Source organism: Talpa occidentalis, unplaced genomic scaffold (genome assembly GCF_014898055.3).
Source record: "Talpa occidentalis isolate TD23 unplaced genomic scaffold, MPIMG_talOcc4v2.1 talOcc4.9, whole genome shotgun sequence".
Classification (NCBI taxonomy): domain Eukaryota; kingdom Metazoa; phylum Chordata; class Mammalia; order Eulipotyphla; family Talpidae; genus Talpa; species Talpa occidentalis.
The window spans coordinates 117645728-117663298 of NW_023605305.1; the positions used below are offsets into that span (position 1 = coordinate 117645728).

Sequence of the window (17571 nt, forward strand, 5' to 3'; positions counted from 1 at the left end):
GTCATGGGGGCACGAGGACGCGGGCACTGAGAGCAGGCACAGAAACAAGCACCCGGGGCCGGGCCCGGGGTCACCTGTGGAGTGGGGGGGAGGGAGGCCCGCCTGTCTGGAGAGAGCGGCCGGAGCGCGTGGAAACGGAGCCACAGCCTCGGTGCTCCCCACTGGGCAGAGGCCTTCTGGGCAGCGAGGGACTCGGGGTGAGCGGGGAGAGCGGCCACAGCCGCTGTGACACGGACAGCAGGGGACGGAGGCTTGTTGCTCCTGGGCAGGACGCGGGTAGGCGGCCCGGGCGAGCACCTGGGTGTAGGGAGAAGCCAGTGGCCAGGACTGAGGCAGAGCCGGCGCCAAGGTCCCCTCTGGACAGGGCGTCCCGTCCTGGATGCGCGTCTGGTTTGGGGCGAGGAGCGACTCTTCAGAGCGGCTGAGGTGGTTGTGGCCGGCACGGCGCGTGGCCACGTAGACAGGCTGTGTCCAGGCTGCCCAGGTGGGCAGGCGGGACTGAGGTTCTTAGCACACACGTGCGCACACTCCCCCCTGCACACACCTGCCCACACTCGCCCCTGCACACACCTGCACACATGCCGCAGCCACGCGCACACCAGCAGCCACGCGCCCCTGGGGCATGAGGCTGGGCCTCGGGGCTCACGACCACTCCTCACCCCCCAGGTCTGCAGGGCGATGCTTGGCGGCAACGCGACGGTGGTCAGGGAGTTCGTCCTCCTGGGCCTGGCCGGGCCCCAGGGGCAGCAGCGCCGGCTGTCTGCGCTCTTCCTCTGCATGTACCTGCTCACCGTGGCGGGCAACACGCTCATCATGCTGGCCATCGGGGTGGACGCGCGCCTGCACTCGCCCATGTACTTTTTCCTCAGCAACCTGGCCATGGTGGACGTCTGCTTCAGCTCCACCACCGTCCCGCAGATGGCGGCCCTGGCGCTGTCTCACACTCGCACCATCCCCTTTGCCCGCTGCCTGGCGCAGCTCTTCTTCTTCATCACCTTCGTGAACATGGACAGCCTGCTGCTGGGCGTGATGGCCTACGACAGGTACGTGGCCATCTGCCAGCCCCTGCGCTACGCGGCCCTGATGCGCCCGCAGCTGTGCGCGGGGCTGGTGGCCGGGCTCTGGGTGCTCGCCGGGCTGCACGCGCTGCTGCACACGGCGCTCATGGCCCGCCTGTCCTTCTGCGCCTCCAATGTCGTCCACCACTTCTTCTGCGACCTGCACCCGCTGCTGCAGCTGTCCTGCTCCGATGTCTCCACCAACGTGCTGGTCATCTTCACTGTGGGCGGCCTGCTGGCCCTCACGCCCTTCGTGCTCATCCTGGTGTCCTACGGCGCCATCGCGGCCGCCGTCCTGAGGCTTGCGTCCGCGCAGGGCCGCGGGAAGGCCTTCTCCACCTGCGGCGCGCACCTGGCCGTGGTGGCGCTGTTCTACGGCACGGCCATCGCCGTCTACTTCGGCCCGTCCTCCTCCCACAGCCCCCAGAGGGACACCCTGTCGGCTGTCATGTACACCGTGGTGACCCCCATGCTGAACCCCTTCATCTACAGCCTCCGCAACAGGGACATGAAGGGGGCGCTGCGTGGGCTGCTGTGCGGGGCCCGGGCGGTGGGCGGCCCCCGCCCCCAGGAGCGCTGACCGCCCTCGGGCAGGGCTCAGGCCACGCGTCCTGGGTCTCCCCGGGCCTCCTCATCAGCCCCGGGCCAATGTGTGGACTCGGGCCAGCAGGCTGTGCCCACGCCATGTCCCCTGGCCTCCAGCCCGGCGCCTGGCGACAGAGGTCAGTCTCGTGCCAGACGTTCCCGGTTCTGATCCCAACCCAGTGGTGAGAACTCAAGCGCCAGCTCTCAGAGACGGGCGCGGCCAGGCGCCGGCATTACAAATCCCCAAATAGTGGGTCAGGCTCCTGTGGGTCCCTCTCGCTGCAGGCGCCGCCACAGCCTTTGCTGGGGACACCGGACCGTGTCCTCGGGCGGGGCTCTTCCTGGGGCCTCCCTTGTTCCTTGTGTGCAGAAGCGGACCCCCCGCGAGGTGTGCCCCACCTTGCAGAAGAGCCCCTGTCACCGTGTCTGCACCGCAGCCCAGCACCCTCCGGCGCCAGCTGGCAGACACAGGTGGTCACGCTGGGCGTCTCTCCAGGGGCGTCTCCAAGGGCGGCGGCGAAGCAGCGCAGCGCGGTGGTGCCCGCAGGGAGCAGCCTGCAGGGCGCCCCAGATGGAGCTGGTCGCCGTCCCCCTCCGTGTCAGCTCCGCCCTGCACAGCCTCGCCGCGCGCGCACGCTCGCACATGCTCGCACACGCCTCGCCGAGGAAGCAAACACGCACTGACTCAACAAAACCTAAATCTGGTCAGGAAACATGTTTTTCAAAAGTAACAGAATCAGTGAAAACGCTTCATCTCCTGGCACACTCACCTGACGCGCGAAACAAATACGCGGCTTTGGGGACGGCCCGACGCCGAGCACAGAGCCTCCCTGCGTCCCGTCGCGTGGGCCTCGCGGCCTGCGGCACTGTGACCGCTGCTTGTCTTTGGCCCTCGGTCTCCGGAGGGCAGAGACGCAGCGCAGCTGCCGCGCACACGACGGCCTTGTCTGGCCCTTCTATCTGTGTGGAGCGGGTCTCGGCACGGCCGCCCGGACGGCGTCTGACTGTCTCCAGACCAGGGCGGCTCAGGCGAGCTGTGGCGAGTAGAGCTTTGAGGGCGCCTTCCCCGCTCACACCTTCACTTTGTCCCGAGACGCGACCTTCGTTCCCTCACCAGATCACGCTTCATCTGCGCCTTGTGGGAGCCGTGGCCTGGGACCGCCGCCCGCTGCCGGGCCGGGGCTGCCGCGGGACGAGGGCTCCGGGCCAGCACAGGCCCGCCCGCCCCGTCTGTTCTGTGGGGTGTGACTGAAAATCAAAAAGGAATGAATTTATTTCTCTGACATTAGTTTTGATGTTGCCTTTTGATTCTTTTGGTTTTTCTAAGTCTCTAGTCACATAGTTGCAAATACAAGTACACGCGCGGGTTCGCATCCGGGAGCTTTCAGGTGTTCTGGCTGGACACGTGGTCAGTGGCAGGTATGGGGGGTCCTGCCTCTCTGACACCTGACAAATAGCCCATGGCATTGAGTTTTCGCGTGCAAACGCAAGTGTGTTTCTCATCACGTTGGCGCGGGCACCTGCGGGCCGCCGGCTTGTCTTCTGCCCTGTTCCATCCGGGCGGCAGCTGCTGTCCAAGGGCGTCTGCCGCAGGGTAAGCCGCGCTCAAATGCTGCAGAACTTAACCAAAAAGACTCAATTCAGTGTCTTTGTATTGTCTTTATTGAGATGACGTTGGTCGACAACACTGCATGTGATTTAGGGGCGCAGGCTCTCGCCCCTCAACGCCATCGCACCCCGCCCCACTCGGGGGCCCGCAGCGCCCGCCCACACCCCACCACCCTGGGCCCCACTCTGTGCCCAGACCCCAGGGTGGGGCCAGCTCGTCCCTCCCCACGCACCCGGCACCTCCAGGTGCGTCCTCCGCCCAGGAGCTCCATGTCCGCCAGCCTCACGCGGTCAGCAGCCCTGGGGTCGGGCCTGGGAGGGCCGCCGGGCTGGACTCTCGGACCAGCCCCCCAGCACAGGCTCCTGAGCTGCTGGTCAAGCCTTAAACCATGCATTCCCGGGAGACAGCGGGGAGCCCGAGTCCACCCCAGGGGCCAGTGCTTGAGGCTCCCCTTAGATCAGCCTCGGCACCCCGCTTTCTGGTAAGACAGGTTTTTCTGAGCACTTGGCTGTTTTCATTTTCAAAGCTACTTAGTCCCATTCGCAGGTAAATGGGGGACCCCGTGGGGGGATGTCCTACCCCTTCCTTTCCTGCTGCGTCTAGAAACTGCAGAGTCGCAGAGCCGCGGGAACAGGGGCCGGCACCGCCGTCCACTCCCGGGAGCCCCGCCCGAGGATTAAACCGCCGTGGGACTGCGGCCAGGGAGACCCCTTTGATGTTCATCTTATGGGCACCCGTGCGCCGCCGTCCAAAATCCCTGCCCCGAGAGTGTCGGCGGAGTCGCCTCCTTGCTCCCTCTGCCCTCGCCGAGTTCCGCGGCTGCGTGACTTTCCCACGGTAACCCCGGGCTGCGGTATGGGGAGCCGGTCCCGGGGCCCAGCCGGCCGCCTGGCCCTGCTGCTGGGGCGGGCAGCACCCGAGGGTAGCCTGACCTCTGAATCACGGGGTCGGAGCCCAGGGCACCCCAACAATGCACACAGCAGCGCGGCATGCACTCACACCACCTATCTGCAGGTAAAGGGGGCACGCACACATGTATGCACAGTTACACACGTGTACACACACCCAGGCACACAACACACACGGGCCTGCAAAAGGGGCTCCATTTGCCCCTTCACGACCAACCTGTTCGTTTTGTCCATTCTTGGCTTGTGCTTAGTTTATTGTAAGTGGAAAACCGCAGCCAGGGCAGGCCCTGCAGCAGGGCGACCTGCCTCGGGGACCGGCGCCCGCCCCTCCAGGCAGACGCGCCAGGGCCGAAGCAGAGCGGCCAGCCGGGGCGTGAGCCCGCCGGGCCCGGGAGCAGGCGGGGGTGCCGCAGGCTCAGCCCCGTCTCAAAGCAGAGGAGGATTTGAAGAAGTGTCGCGGCGTGTAAAGCAGGCTTTTACACCTAGGACATTTATTCGCTGGCTCCTCCCCCTTGGCGACACATTTCACAAGAATGGAAGCAGCGCCCCGACTGGGAACGTTGTCTGTAAACGTCTTCTTTGGGCACCGCCGAGGGCTGCTGCGGCGGGCGGGCTCGCTGCGAGCGTCAGCCCTGAGCTCTGACTCGTGCTCCGACGTCCGCGCTGCGGCCGTGCCGGCCGCCCCCTGTGCGAACAGACGTGCTCCCCGCGACTCTCCGAGCGGCAGCTGACGCGGCTTCTCGCGACTCCCGGGACCCTGACCCGTGGGGCAGCCGCCGTCCTCGCGCTCGCTCCCCCGCCCGGCTCCGAGGGGCTGCGGATTCCTCCCGACGCGTCCGGGCCCGCGCGGGGCAGCCTGGGCTGGACCCTGGCACCCCCTCTGGGGACACCTTCCGATGGGGTGTCGTGCGGGGATGGCCATCCCGCCCCACGTAGCGTCCAGCGCCAGGGATGGCTGGAGCGGCTGCTCCCCCGGACACGGGCGGCTGCCCAGGTCCGCCCCTCCTGCCCCAGTGAAGGCTGCGCCAGGCGTCCCGGTGCCACCGGCTCGGGCCCCAGCAGCGGCCCCAGGGCTCCCTGGCCCGGGAGGGGCCCCCCGCAACTGCCACCTTCCCAGGGCCCAGCCCCTGAGCTCAGGCAAAAGTCACGCCTCCCCCCAGCGTGTGGGCGGCAGCCCCCCTCCCCATGTGACGCGAGCTTCAGCGCGTCACTCCAGGTCATTTTACGTCAGTTCTAAGAACAAAGTGTCCTGCGCCTCAAAAGCAAAAGTCTATAAAAGGACGAACACGGCAAATCCCCACCCTCCATTCCCGCGCGCCCGCTCCCTCGGCAAACCGCCCGCGTGTTCCTCGCCCCAGACCCGGAGAGGGGGGGAGGGGAGGGGAGGGGGGGAGGGGAGGGGGGGGCCGGGCACACCCGGACGCCTTCTCGGCCATCTGCGCGCCGGGGAAGCGCGTGCCGGGCGGGGCCTTTCCTTGCGCGAGTCTCGCCGGCTCCTGGGACGGAAGGGGCTGCCTGGCGGGGCATGTGTGCCCACAGCGGCCCAGCGCCCCGAGAGGCTCGGTCGCGCCCCAAGCCCCGCTCCTGCGGCGCCGCCCTGCGGGAAAGGCTGCGACTGGCCTTTGAAAGTCAAACGGTGCGTCCAGGGAATTCCGGCGATGCCAGCGCTATTTCCGGGTTCCAAACACTTAACATCTTCTGTGGAAAATTGACCAATCTGGGAAAATCATCAAACACACGTGGTCAACCAGCCGGACAGGGGCGCCAGCGGCGACGCAACACGGAACAGAGACAGAAAAGCACGTCATGAGCGGAATGCTATTTTTAAAAATAAATTTTAAAAACAGGTAATGAAAACATGGAATTTTAAATGTATTGAAGTAAATGACAACGGAGACACGTTTCCCACCCTGAGAGCTCAGCGAGCAGCCTGGACGTGCGTGTCCGTGGCAACGGGCTCTGCGCTGGGACCAGAGGGTTTCACATAAACGGCCCGACTTCCTGCCTCATGGGGCGGAGGAAGCGCCAGGAAGCCCGAGTGGAAATAACCGAGAGAACAGAAAAGAGAAATCAACGGGGCCTGAGCTGGCGAGGAGCGGGCAGGACAGCGCCCCTCTGAACCCGCACCACCTCAGGGAAGACCCTGGGGAGAGGAGCTGACCCCAGGGGGGCAGCCGTGGCCTCAGCCCCCGAGGTCCAAGGAGGCACCTCAGCTGCCCAGATGGCCTTCGGCAGTGTCACTGGTGAGGGGCGATCGCTTCCCGGGGCTCCTGTTCCCACACCGTGACCCCGGGCTGCAGGATGCACCTGCTCCAGGCCTTTCACCAGGGGGGATCCATGGCTGAGACCTTCCGTCTCAGCCAAGCTGCTGCCCCAGGGCAGCCTCAGCCCCTCGGCCACACAGCAGGACATGCCCACATCTGTGCACAGCTCAGCAGAGGTTCATGCAGGGCTGGGGGAGATCTGTGGTCAGCAGTGGAGAGGCCCGAACTGGACGCACACGAGAAAGAAAACACCCCAAAGGAAAGAAATACTCAAAGGGACACAGGGAATGAAGCAGGAAGGTTTGGACAGGGCAGGAGGGAGCGCAGGGACAGAGCTTGTCGGCACTGTCGGCGCCGTGGGCTTGGGCTCCTCTGCAAGGCCAGGGAGCGCCTGTCCGCCCTGAGCCAGGCCAGCCTCTGGCCGCTGCGGCCTCAGCCCAGACCAGCCTGAAGAGAAAGGTTCCCGCGGCCTCCCTGCTCCGGCCCCGTGGACAGGAGACAAGTCAAGGGGTTCTGGCTGGCCAGGGGCTGCGCCAGGGATCCCAAGCCCTGCCCTGCCTCGCCTGGGGATGTGGTGGGAGGGGCTCAACCTGGACAATGGTCCCCCAATGCTGCCTGGCCCCCCACACAGATCGAGGCTCCCAGTTGCGGTGGGTGTGTATTTTCACCTCTGCCTGAATATTATTTTCCAGAGCGTCATAATATTGTCTTTGTAAATTCAAGAGAGAGCACAAAGGAACGCAGCCCCACCGCGCTGGAGCTCGCCAGGGAGAAGCCCTGAATGAGGCTGCCCAGGGAGCGAGAGGAGTGTGTCGGGAGTCCACCCCACAGTGGACGGAAAGATTCTTCTTTGTCTCTCTCAGAAGCAGAGTTGAAAAATACAAGCCCTCGCAGAAACCGACAAGTGTGTCCAGTTGCGCTCTCACCCAGAGAAGCTGAGATCCCTCCCCAGTTCACGGCCATCAAGGACAAGCTGACCGGGCCGGCATCAGGTGACCAGCTGGTTTTATGTGAAGAGCACTGTTTCCAACCTGTCAGATGACCAACCAGCGTGAGACCATCTTTATAAAAATAAAATCCCCGCAGCCCGAGAGTATGAACGCCAGCGTCGCTGTCCACTGAGGCAGGACATACAGCCACAGCTCAGCACCTTCCTGCTGTGGCACCATCGGGCCGGCAAGGGGCAGGCCACACCGCCCTGAAAGGACCAACGTGCAGACCTGGAAGAGGACTGGGGTGCCAGGACACGCAGACAGTGCTGCCGGAATGGACTGTGACCACCAAACCGTCCCCTGAATGAGCTTTTACACATTTATGTCAAAAATAGGTTCTGGACATTTCCCCGCTGATCAGCTTTCCCAGGGCTGCCCGCATGTCCCGGTTCCTCAGACTGTAGATGACGGGGTTCAGGCTGGGGGGCAACACTGTGTAAAGCACAGACACCACCAGTTTCAGTGACAAAGATTTAAAATTTTTAGCTAAATAGGTGATGATTCCGGAGGTGAGGAACAGGGTCACCACCGAGAGGTGGGGCAGGCAGGTGGAGAAGGTCTTGAACCTGCCCTGGGTGGACGGAATCCTCAGGACAGCAGAGAAAATGTGAGCGTAGGACACAACCATTAAAACAAAGCATAAGAAACCAAACCCACAACTGCACACGATGAAGGCGAGTTCCAGTCTCTGCTCCCCGGGACAGGCGAGCGCGAGCAACGAGGGGACGTCGCAGAAGAACTGGTGCACGATGTTGGACTCGCAGAAGCGCATGGACAGGGTCCCCGCCGCGTGCAGGGAGCCATAGACGCAACCACTGAGCCAGGAGGCCGCCGCCATCCGCACGCAGGCGGCCCTGCTCATGAGGACCCCGTAGTGCAGCGGGCGGCAGATGGCGGCGTAGCGGTCGTAGGACATCGCCAGCAGCAGCGCGAACTCCGAGCCCGCGAAGGCGATCACCAGGAAGACCTGCGCGGCGCAGCCCCGGAAGGAGATGGCCGGGCCGCTGGTCAGCGTGTTGGCCACGGACTTGGGCACGGTGGTGGAGATGAAGCAGATGTCAACCAGCGACAGGTTCTTGAGGAAGAAGTACATGGGGGTCTGCAGGCGCTGGTCCGCGGAAGTGAGGGCCACGATGAGCAGGTTGCCCGCGACGGCGGCCAGGTACGTCAGGAGGAAGACGCTGGCGCAGAGCCTCTGCAGCGCCTGGTCCTCGGGGAGCCCCAGCAGCAGGAACTCTGTTATGTTGGTTATGGTGGCTAATTTCTCAGGGGTACTGAGTCTTACCTGCAGAGACAGAGGTAGTGCTGGTAGGCAGCCCATTCCCATGGCCATATTCATCTCCAATAACCCTGGGGAAGATGCAGCACCTCAGGGCCTCGCTGAGAAACGCACCCTGCACCCAGCTGCCACATCGGTGCGCAGCTCAAAGTCAGCTTTGCCTACTGATGGTCTGCGCAGAGAAGGGTCTAGAAAGGGCAGAGAATGGGGGAGGAGCGCTGTCCTTTGGCTTTTGCACAGACTGCACACCTCTTATCATTTCTCGTGTTGTCAGGGAATACCCCGGCCCCTGCTTCGTCTCAGGCCTGACGAACAAGCAAACAGGACTGCACCTGTGAGTGCAGGGAGGAAGGGCTGGGCCGCCCCCGCCACGCAGCATGAAGAGCAGAGCAGACCAGGGCGCGTTCACGGCCTGGGTGAGCAGGTGAGCAGGGACACTTCACCTGGCACACATGGGTGACCTCTTCACACGGAGTGTGAACCTGAGTTTGGACATGAGGGCCCCGCATGAAAACCCCCAAAACCACACTCCTCTAGGTCCTGAAAGGGGGAGCAGTGAAGCTTCCACAGTTAGGGAAGGGACAAAGGACTCAGGGGAGGACAGAGCTCTGCTCAACCTCCAGGCCCTCCCCACCCTCCTGAAAATCCATCTCACGCCCCACTCACCCCTGCTCCCCTGCAGTCAAGGTGCAGGACCCTCGCCCTGGGCACACGGAGAAGCCTCTGAGCCTCTGGGGAGCTGGGCCCGCAGGCTTCAGGGGTCGGCAGCCAGGACTCAGGCCTGGGACACGCCACATAACCACAGCTAGAGGAGAAGTACATCTCATTAGTCTCTAAGGTCACGTGGATGTTTAACAAGCACTGCTCCGGCCCTTGAGGAAAATGAACTGCATAAAGCAGGACAAGATGCGTGGGGTTGTCAAGTGAGATCAAAGACGACACTGAGCGGTCAGGGGCAAGGAGAGAGCTGTGGGTACCCCCCTTGCTGGGGTGACGCCCTGCGCCGGCCAGCCCTGCATGGAGCTGATGCCCGATGCCCGCTGCCCGGCAGGGCTCCTGTGGCCCGGAAGGAGCCCCCGACCCTCACTTCCCTCCTAACAGCAGCTGCTACGTCTCAACACTCTGGTCCTCTCGGCCCCTGCAGTGAACCGGCTGGGTAATCTTCTCACCAGTTAAGACAAGTTTCTTCCGTGGGCACAGATGGAAACGTCGTAACTCCCTCCCGAGGACGCAGCAGGCAGCTCTGGCGTCAGCGCACATAGGGACAGCAGGTCCAGGGGCTCCTCCCACCCCAGGTCTGCCAGACAGGGGCGCCCGCTCCACCCTCCCCCGCCTGGACCTCTGCAGGGGCCTTGGTCCAGGAGCATCTGCGGGTGCACCTCCGAAGCTGCCCAGAACCCGCTCCAGCCTGTGAGCTGCGGGGGCCTCCCTGCCGGGCTCCAGCTGCACGGGAGGTTAATAGCAGGCTCATGTGGGGTCACCACCGTGCCATGGGGCTGGGGATCCCCAGGAGAAGAGAGAACATTCCGGAGAGCACTCCCGAGGGGCGAGGGGATGGAAAAGCCGGCCTGGAGCCCCGGAGGGTAACTCACAGCCCGCTGCTCCTCCCCTGGGGCCACACCCGGAGGCCAGGGGCAGACATTTGAGTTCAAGCATTGACACTTAAATTCAGGCGCACGCCTGAGCCACGCGCGCCGGTTTCCTCTCCCTTCATTCGCCTATGGTCCAGGCTAGCACCCCTGCCTGCGGGACTCCCCCACGGGAAACGCCAGCAAGTGCAGAAACACACCCGAGGCCTGGCCTCACGGCCCTGCGTCCACGCTACCCCAGGCGGTGCGTGGGTGGGGGGGCTGCGACTGGCCGCACTTGGCAGAGCCCCTCACGGCTTCCGCCCTCTGGACCTGCGGTCACTCACGCTCGTGCCAGATTCTGACCTTGAGCCTGTCCCCGTGACTGTCCTTGCGACGGGCCCCTCACACTGCACACGTGAGCACACAGCCTCGGGGGCGTGACTGGCACACCAGGGCAGGGTCAGTTCTGTAGATTCCATGAAACTCTTGCCCAAGATGTTGGCAGCGCCCACTCTCACATTTGTAAGAGCTTTCAACTAAGCCAGGGGCCGACACCCCACCACTCCAGTCACTGCTGCCCCGGCCCAGGGAGGGCAGCTGCGTTTCCACTGCCCTGGGTGGGTGGCCTGGCCTGTGGAGTGGCCGCTGCCCCTGCTCCCGTTCACCTTCCTCGGTGAGACAGCAGCCCACTGAGGGCCAGCTCCAGCCCCCGCAGGGCGAGACCAGAGGAAGGCGTGGTGTCCAGCGCCCTGCCAGCCCACTGGATGCCACGTCCCCGTGGCTCACTGCATAGAGGACAAGAGGCCACGCAGCGTGGCTGTGCTGCCGGGCCCCAGCGGACACGGGGCAGACCCCACAGGGGGCAGAGGCTGATCCTCCTCTGCGGTGCTGGGTCCACAGTTAGAAAATAATTAAATGATAAAGTGGGGAAGGAGCACATGGGGGGGTGCACGCAGAGGGGACGGCCTGAGGTGGGGGCTGCTCCCCGGGACAGACAGGCCGGCCAGTGTCGCGGGCGACGGTGTGCGCCCTGGACTGGCCGTGGGCTCCGTGTCGACGCACACCAGGGTGAGCCTGACGCTGCCTTCGGCGGGGCCCGGTCACCAGCACGGCGGCCGGACGGGAAAAGGACACTGACCCCCAAACCAGAGGGAAAGACGAGCGCCACGTGGGCAGATGGCCTGACCCCCGCGCGGAAGTCACGCTCAAGTCCCCGTCGTGCTTCTGTGCTGAGGTCACCCACGCAGATCAGGGACACGGCCCTTGACCTCCACAATAAAAAAAAAAAAAAAACTTGGACTAAATCGTACCAGAGAAGAAAAACCTGCCCCTCCAGACCCCTGAAACACTGCTGAGCGCAGCCAGGGCCCGAGGACCCGAGAACGGCAACGAGGCGGGGCCGGGGGAAGGGACAGCCCCGGCAGTGAAAAGCCTAACAGGGCAAAAGCCAAAGCCAAAGGCGACCGCGACACGACGCCCGCAGCCTCGCGAAGCACAGCGCCGGGGACGGCCACGGCGGGCCTCGACGGCCGCCACAGGGCTGGCCGCCCGCAGGGGAGACAAGACTCACCGTGGCCCCCGTGGCGGCCGCCTCCCCCGGGGCCTCAGGGGCGGGCCCCTCTGGTCAACAGCCGTCGGGCCACTCGGACTGCGCTGGCCAGCAGGGAGGGTCCCCGGCCCGCGGGGACAGGGCCAGAGGCACCCGGCGTCCGCAGGGCCTGGCGAGCAGGTGGGCGACGCCCGCAGCAGACAGCGCCGCGAGGGCCGGGCCCGGCCCCGGGGGCCCCTCCGGGCGGCGCAGACCCAGAGTCCTCGCGCTGCTCCCCCCTCGGAGGGCGGCTGCCGGCGTGGCTCCTCCTCTCCTCAGGGCGGGCGGCGCTGCCTCGGCGGGAGCTCGCGGCACCACCCGCCCCTTCGCGAGCTGCGGAACACGCGTTTCAGAGCCCGCCGGCCCTGGCTTATAGCCGCTCCCGGGCTGCCCCGCCCACAAGCCTGATTGGACCATTTTTCACTCCTGTGGCTGATTGGACCGTTTACCCATCAGCCCATCGCACCTGATTGGCCCATTCCCCGACCCAGGAAGTGGCTTTACATGAAAGGGCTCTGAGGAGCGGCTACCGCGACTGACCTGTGGTGAGAGGCGGGTCCTAGCAACAAAAGCCTGATTGGGCCATTGAGCACCAATCAGCTCATACCTCACACCTGATTGGTCCAGGACACAACGCAGGAAGTACACCGTGCTATAATAGGGCTCTGAGGCGCCACTCCCCCGCTGACCACCCCCCCCCCCATGGCTGCGCCGCTGCGAGCAGGAGCAGAGCGGGAGCCGCGAGGAGGCGGGGCGTCCGCTGCCGTGGAGGGGCCTGGGGCGGGGCCTGGCCGCGCCGTTGCGCAGGGAGGCGGTGCGGGGAGCGTCAGCGCAGGAGGGAGCGCTCCGGAGACGAGCTCGGAGACGCGCGGAACAGCCGCTTCTCCAGGACTCTCTGCGCGTGCGCCAGGCACACAGCGGCCCGCGGGCCCTTCCTGGCATCGGGGAGCAGCGAGCTCACGGCGCGACAGACACGCAGCTTCTCTCGCTAATTCTTTCAATTCACGGGGTTGCCAGAGCGGGCCACCGCCGTGGCGGACGGGCGGGCAGCGGGTCCCCCCCGCGGGTGCCTCCCCCGCAGGCCCCCCCCGCACCCCTCCTGCGGGTCGCCCCCCCCGCGGGTGCCCCCCCAGAGGCCGCACGGGCGGTCCCGGCAGCCACGCCCCAGAGCCCTTTTATGCAACAGGGTACTTCCTGGATCGCGGAATGCACCAATCAGGTGCGAGATAGAGGTTGATTGGTGCTAAATGGCCCAATCAGCCACAGCGGTGAAAAATGGTCCAAAAATAGTGGGCGGGGCAGCCTGAGAGGCTCTAAGCCGGGCTGGCGGCTCTGGGCAGGAGGACTCGGCCCCTGAAGGGGGAGAAGAGCGCGGCCCTGAGGGGAGGAAGCCGGCTCCGGCCTCTGAGGAGAGAAGCGTCCGGCAGCTCCTCTCCCAGAAGGGAAGAGAAGAGAAGCTGAAGACCTTCGCAGAGAGGGCTCGGGCCTGCCTTGACCTCGCCTGAAGGGAGCCTCAGGAGCGCCGGCCGGGCCTGGCCTCTCGAAGGGCTGTTCGTTGCTGGCGTCGCCCAGTCACTCGCCAGGAGCTGCGAACACCGGTGTCCCTGACACCACCTCTGAGGGACCGGTAGTCACTTGCACTACTGACCGGCGATGTCCAGCAGCCACGCGGCCCGTTGTGACCATCACCGATGCTCTCTGAGGAGGCAGCTGCCGCCTGTGACTACAGTGAGCCCAGTGCTTCCCGGCTTGTCAGCTACGGCCCGAGGTGGTGCCGGCGCCTGAGGCCTCTCGCAGGGGTGTGTGTGTGTGTGTGTGTGTGTGTGTGTGACCCACGGACAGCGACTGTCCCCTTACCCTCCTCTGCCCTTTGTCAGCTCTAGCCCGCAGGCCCTGCTGTGCGGGTGTCATGTTGCTCCAGCTCTTGGCTTTGGTTTTTGCCATTTCAGGGCTTTTTGGCGGCTCTGGCCTCATTCCGGGCAGGTGGCAGCTGTTCTATCCTCCCATCCGGCCTCCTGCCTTGTGGCCTTTTTGCATCCTCCTCTGCCCCTGTGTAGAGCAGCAAGTGGAAAGAACACCACTGTCCTGCTGGCTCCTCGTCCAGGGGGCTGGATTCAGGTGGCGTGAGTGCACATCATGGTGAGAGTGTTCGCTCATGGTGGTGAGAGTCTTCACTGTGGTGGTGAGTGTGTTCATGGTGGTGTGTTCACTGTGGTGTGTGTTTGTGGTACTGTCAGTGAGTTCGTGGTGGAGTGAGTGTATTCACGACGGTGAGCGCGTGTACACTGGTGTGTCCGTGGTGGCACGTATGGTGAGTGACCACAGGCCTTGTCAGGAGAAGGTGAGGCATCTGCTCAGCCATGTGGGATGGAGACCGGACACCCCTGAACTGATGGGCCACAGCAGGGGGGGGAGGGCCCTGGATGCTGTCCGGCCTCCCCCTCACAGGCACCCCAGGCCTGCTGCTGGGTCTCTTGGAATTTTCTGCATAATTCTGAGGTTTTCTCAGTACAAATCATTTGTATGTGCTTATATTTCATTCAGAGCATTTTCACGCTTGGCAGCTTGATTGCAGGGGTGGGTTCTAATCCACCCCGCACCCACACTGCTGGGCCTGAGATTTCATTCCAGGTGATGTGAGCCCAGCACGGTCCCAGCAATGGCGCAGCAGACCCGGGCGCACAGTGGGGTGGGTTCAGGAAAAAGTTAAGTAAAACTCGAACATTAAAACCCACATGGAATGTATCTGCTTCAATACAGCGCTGTCGGGCCCGACCCCCCACCTGCTTCTGGAAGGAGACTCCATGGCATGCGTGAGAAGAGGCTGCTTTTTCAGCTAATTGTTCTAAAAACTTTATTGAACGAAAACATTGGCTTGTAGCTACAAAAGTGTATCCCTGAAAATCTGTTCACAGTTTATTTGCACTTTAAAAATCAGGGGTTTTAAACAATTTTCTTCCACACCCTGAAGGATAAGCCTTTACAAACAGGGTTACCATCTGTACTACTATTAACACAGGTTCTGGAAACTGTTCAGGGGAAAATTAGGTGCAAAACTCATTGGAAGGCCCCAGGGAAAGGACATATGCATCATGTTCTGCACTTTGTGTTTACATACATGTGCGTGTTTGTCTGCTTGTGTATTGCAAATACACGGAAAATGTGGCCATGCACACAGGACAGTCCAAGAATTTCTTCCTGGATGAGAAGTCAGATGCAGACGCAGGAACGCCACATTGTCCCTTCTCTGCCGGCTGTCGTGTGTGGGGTCAGTCACGCTCAGCCAGGACAGAGGGGACGGCTGCTGCACAGGACGGGGAGGATGCTGTGGTCACTCCCAGTGCCAGTCCTGACCCACAATCCCTCTCAGAGGCCACTGAAGTCCAGTCTTGGTCATCAGGTCTCACAGCTGGACGACTGGTTGGATGGAGGATCAGGCACCCAGGCCCACCCAGTGGCCTCCGAGGACAGGCTGTGGTGCCCTCAGCGCCGGGCTGTCACACTCAGCTCATCAGCTCTGTGCTAATTGGTCTCTGGGGCACCCACGCCAGGCTCAGCCCATATAAGCCTCCTTTGCCCCTGAGCCTGGCCAAACAGAGGCCAAGCCCAGGATGCCACAGCTCAGCAGTGTGACGGCCACATGCACCCTTCTGGACGCAGGTCAGCTTGTCCAGGTCTCTCCCCGAGGGACAGAGGGCTCTGTCAGCCTCACCTCGGGACAAAGCCTCCAGGTCTAGAGATCAACCCTGGCCAGGGAAGCGAGTCCAAGCAGGCCAGTGGGTGTCCCAAACCACTGTGAGCTGTCCCAGCAGGAGAGCAGGCACCCAGCTTCCACACACACCAGCTCACAGGCACAGAGGGCAGCCAAGTCCCTGGTCTTCGCCAGAGACAACACCGCCCAGAGATGAGGATGGAGCTGCCCCCGTTCAGGTCCTGAGATCCGGCATGGACCAGTGGCTCTTCAGGGCCTGTCACGTCTCCCACAGCTGAGCAAGTGTGCTGGGCCGGGCCATGGTCTCCAGCTACTGACGCTGTGGCCACCCCACTGGGGCCCGTGGACCAGCTTTGCTCACCTGGGGAACGGAGGCCCCAGCCCCTCGCCCGCTCACCAGAGCTGTGACCGGGTCGGCAGAGCTCTGGACTCTGAAGGCCAAACCGTCCAGGTGAGTTCCCAGGAACTGAGGCAGCTTCCCGCTCTGACTGGACACGTCACTGCTCTGTTTGATGCAACATTGTCCTGCTACGTTACGTGCCACAGCCAAGTCAGAAGTTCCTTTCCTTGTGGGCTTGTCAGTGACATTTCTCTGGCCGAAGCAGCAGTTCCAGGCTGTGCTGTCACAGACCATCCTCACGTCCTTAGGGCCCGTCTGGACACCGCTTCGTGCCTGCAGGAGCCAAGCGTGGGTGGTGACTCAGGAGCAGCACCCAGGGAGTGACAAGAGCCCAAGGCGGAGCCACCAAGAGGACAGAGATTCTCCATGAGCCCTTTCCTGACATTGCCACACACCAGCCCCACCATGGGTGACGGCGTCTCCAACGTGACCCCGGTCATGGAGTTCCTGCTGCAGGGGCTCCCCGAGGACAGGGCGCTGCAGAGGCTCTGCGCCAGCGTCTTCCTCCTGACGTACCTGGCCGCCGTCGCGGGCAACCTGCTCATCGTGGCCCTCACCTCCGCGGACCAGCGCCTGCAGACCCCCATGTACTTCTTCCTCAAGAACCTGTCGCTGGTTGACATCTGCTTCATCTCCACCACCGTGCCCAAGTCCGTGGCCAACACGCTGACCAGCAGCCCGGCCATCTCCTTCAAAGGCTGCACCACCCAGCTCTTCCTTTTCATTTTTTCTGCGGGCTCAGAGTTTGCGCTGCTGCTGGTGATGTCCTATGACCGCTACACCGCCATCTGCCACCCGCTGCACTACGGGGTCCTCATGAGCAGGGCCGCCTGCGTGCGGATGGCGGTGGCCTCCTGGCTCAGCGGCTGCATCCACGGCTCCCTGCACACAGCGGGGACCCTGTCCGTACACTTCTGCGGGTCCAACATCGTGCACCAGTTCTTCTGCGATGTCCCCTCGCTCCTCGCACTCGCCTGTCCTGGGGAGCAGAGGCTGGAATACGCCTTCCTCGTGGGCAGTTGTGGTTTCTCTTTTGTGTGTTTCCTTTTCATGGTTGGGTCCTACGCTCACATTTTCTCCACTGTCCTGAGGATTCCGTCCACCCAGGGCAGGTTGAAGACCTTCTCCACCTGCCTGCCCCACCTCTCGGTGGTGACCCTGTTCCTCACCTCCGGGATGGTCAAATATTTGTGGAATAGCCATGAGTCATCATCCTCCCTGAACATGTTCACATCCGCACTGTACTCGCTGCTGCCCCCCACCCTGAACCCCGTCATCTACTGCCTGAGGAACCGGGACATGCAGGGGGCCATGGCCAGGGCCCTGGGCAGGCTTCCCAGGTAGATGCCTCCCGTGTCTGCGCTTGCTGGACTCCCATCTCCCCAGCACAGGGACACCCCCGCCACCCCTGCCGAGAGCCAAAGCAAGGATTTCTCTACTGTGGTTGTGCCGAAGAAGAGGGGACACTGTCCTGTCCTGAACCTGGATGGCACTAATCGTGTGTGTGTGTGTGTGTGTGTGTGTGTGTGTGTGTGTGTGTGTGTGATGGAGTGAGTGTCTCAGACATCTAGGCCTCTGGTAGTTTATGAATCAGGCTCAGTTAGC

The 17571-nt window shown here is 63.4% G+C and overlaps 3 protein-coding genes across 3 annotated transcripts; 2 read left to right on the plus strand and 1 right to left on the minus strand.

Annotated features, from left to right (window-relative positions):
• Window positions 1-678: 678 nt before the first annotated feature.
• Window positions 679-1638, plus strand: LOC119236956 (olfactory receptor 1C1-like). Its single transcript, XM_037500887.1, has one exon. The coding sequence runs from the start codon at window positions 679-681 to the stop codon at window positions 1636-1638; it is 960 nt and encodes a 319-aa protein (XP_037356784.1).
• A 4307-nt stretch (window positions 1639-5945) lies between these two features.
• Window positions 5946-10451, minus strand: LOC119236585 (olfactory receptor 14A16-like). The gene is made up of 2 exons (XM_037500522.2): window positions 9362-10451; window positions 5946-8701 (listed from the first exon to the last, which is right to left on the minus strand). Exons 1-2 carry the CDS (start codon window positions 9515-9517, stop codon window positions 7742-7744), a joined length of 1116 nt encoding a protein of 371 aa, XP_037356419.1. The 5' UTR covers window positions 9518-10451; the 3' UTR covers window positions 5946-7741.
• Window positions 10452-16371: 5920 nt separating this feature from the next.
• LOC119236957 (olfactory receptor 14A16-like) lies at window positions 16372-17310 on the plus strand. The gene has a single exon (XM_037500888.1). The coding sequence runs from the start codon at window positions 16372-16374 to the stop codon at window positions 17308-17310; it is 939 nt and encodes a 312-aa protein (XP_037356785.1).
• Window positions 17311-17571: the final 261 nt, after the last annotated feature.

Bases quoted from the DNA above. Each gene is read 5' to 3' on its own strand.
- LOC119236956 (XM_037500887.1), top strand. From the start codon at position 679: ATGCTTGGCGGCAACGCGACGGTGGTCAGGGAGTTCGTCCTCCTGGGC.
- LOC119236585 (XM_037500522.2), bottom strand. From the start codon at position 9,517: ATGTACTTCTCCTCTAGCTGTGGTTATGTGGCGTGTCCCAGGCCTGAG. The intron at 8,702-9,361 runs GTGAGTGGGGCG...CTGTCTCTGCAG, and splicing joins TTGACTGCAGGGGAGCAGGG to GTAAGACTCAGTACCCCTGA.
- LOC119236957 (XM_037500888.1), top strand. From the start codon at position 16,372: ATGGGTGACGGCGTCTCCAACGTGACCCCGGTCATGGAGTTCCTGCTG.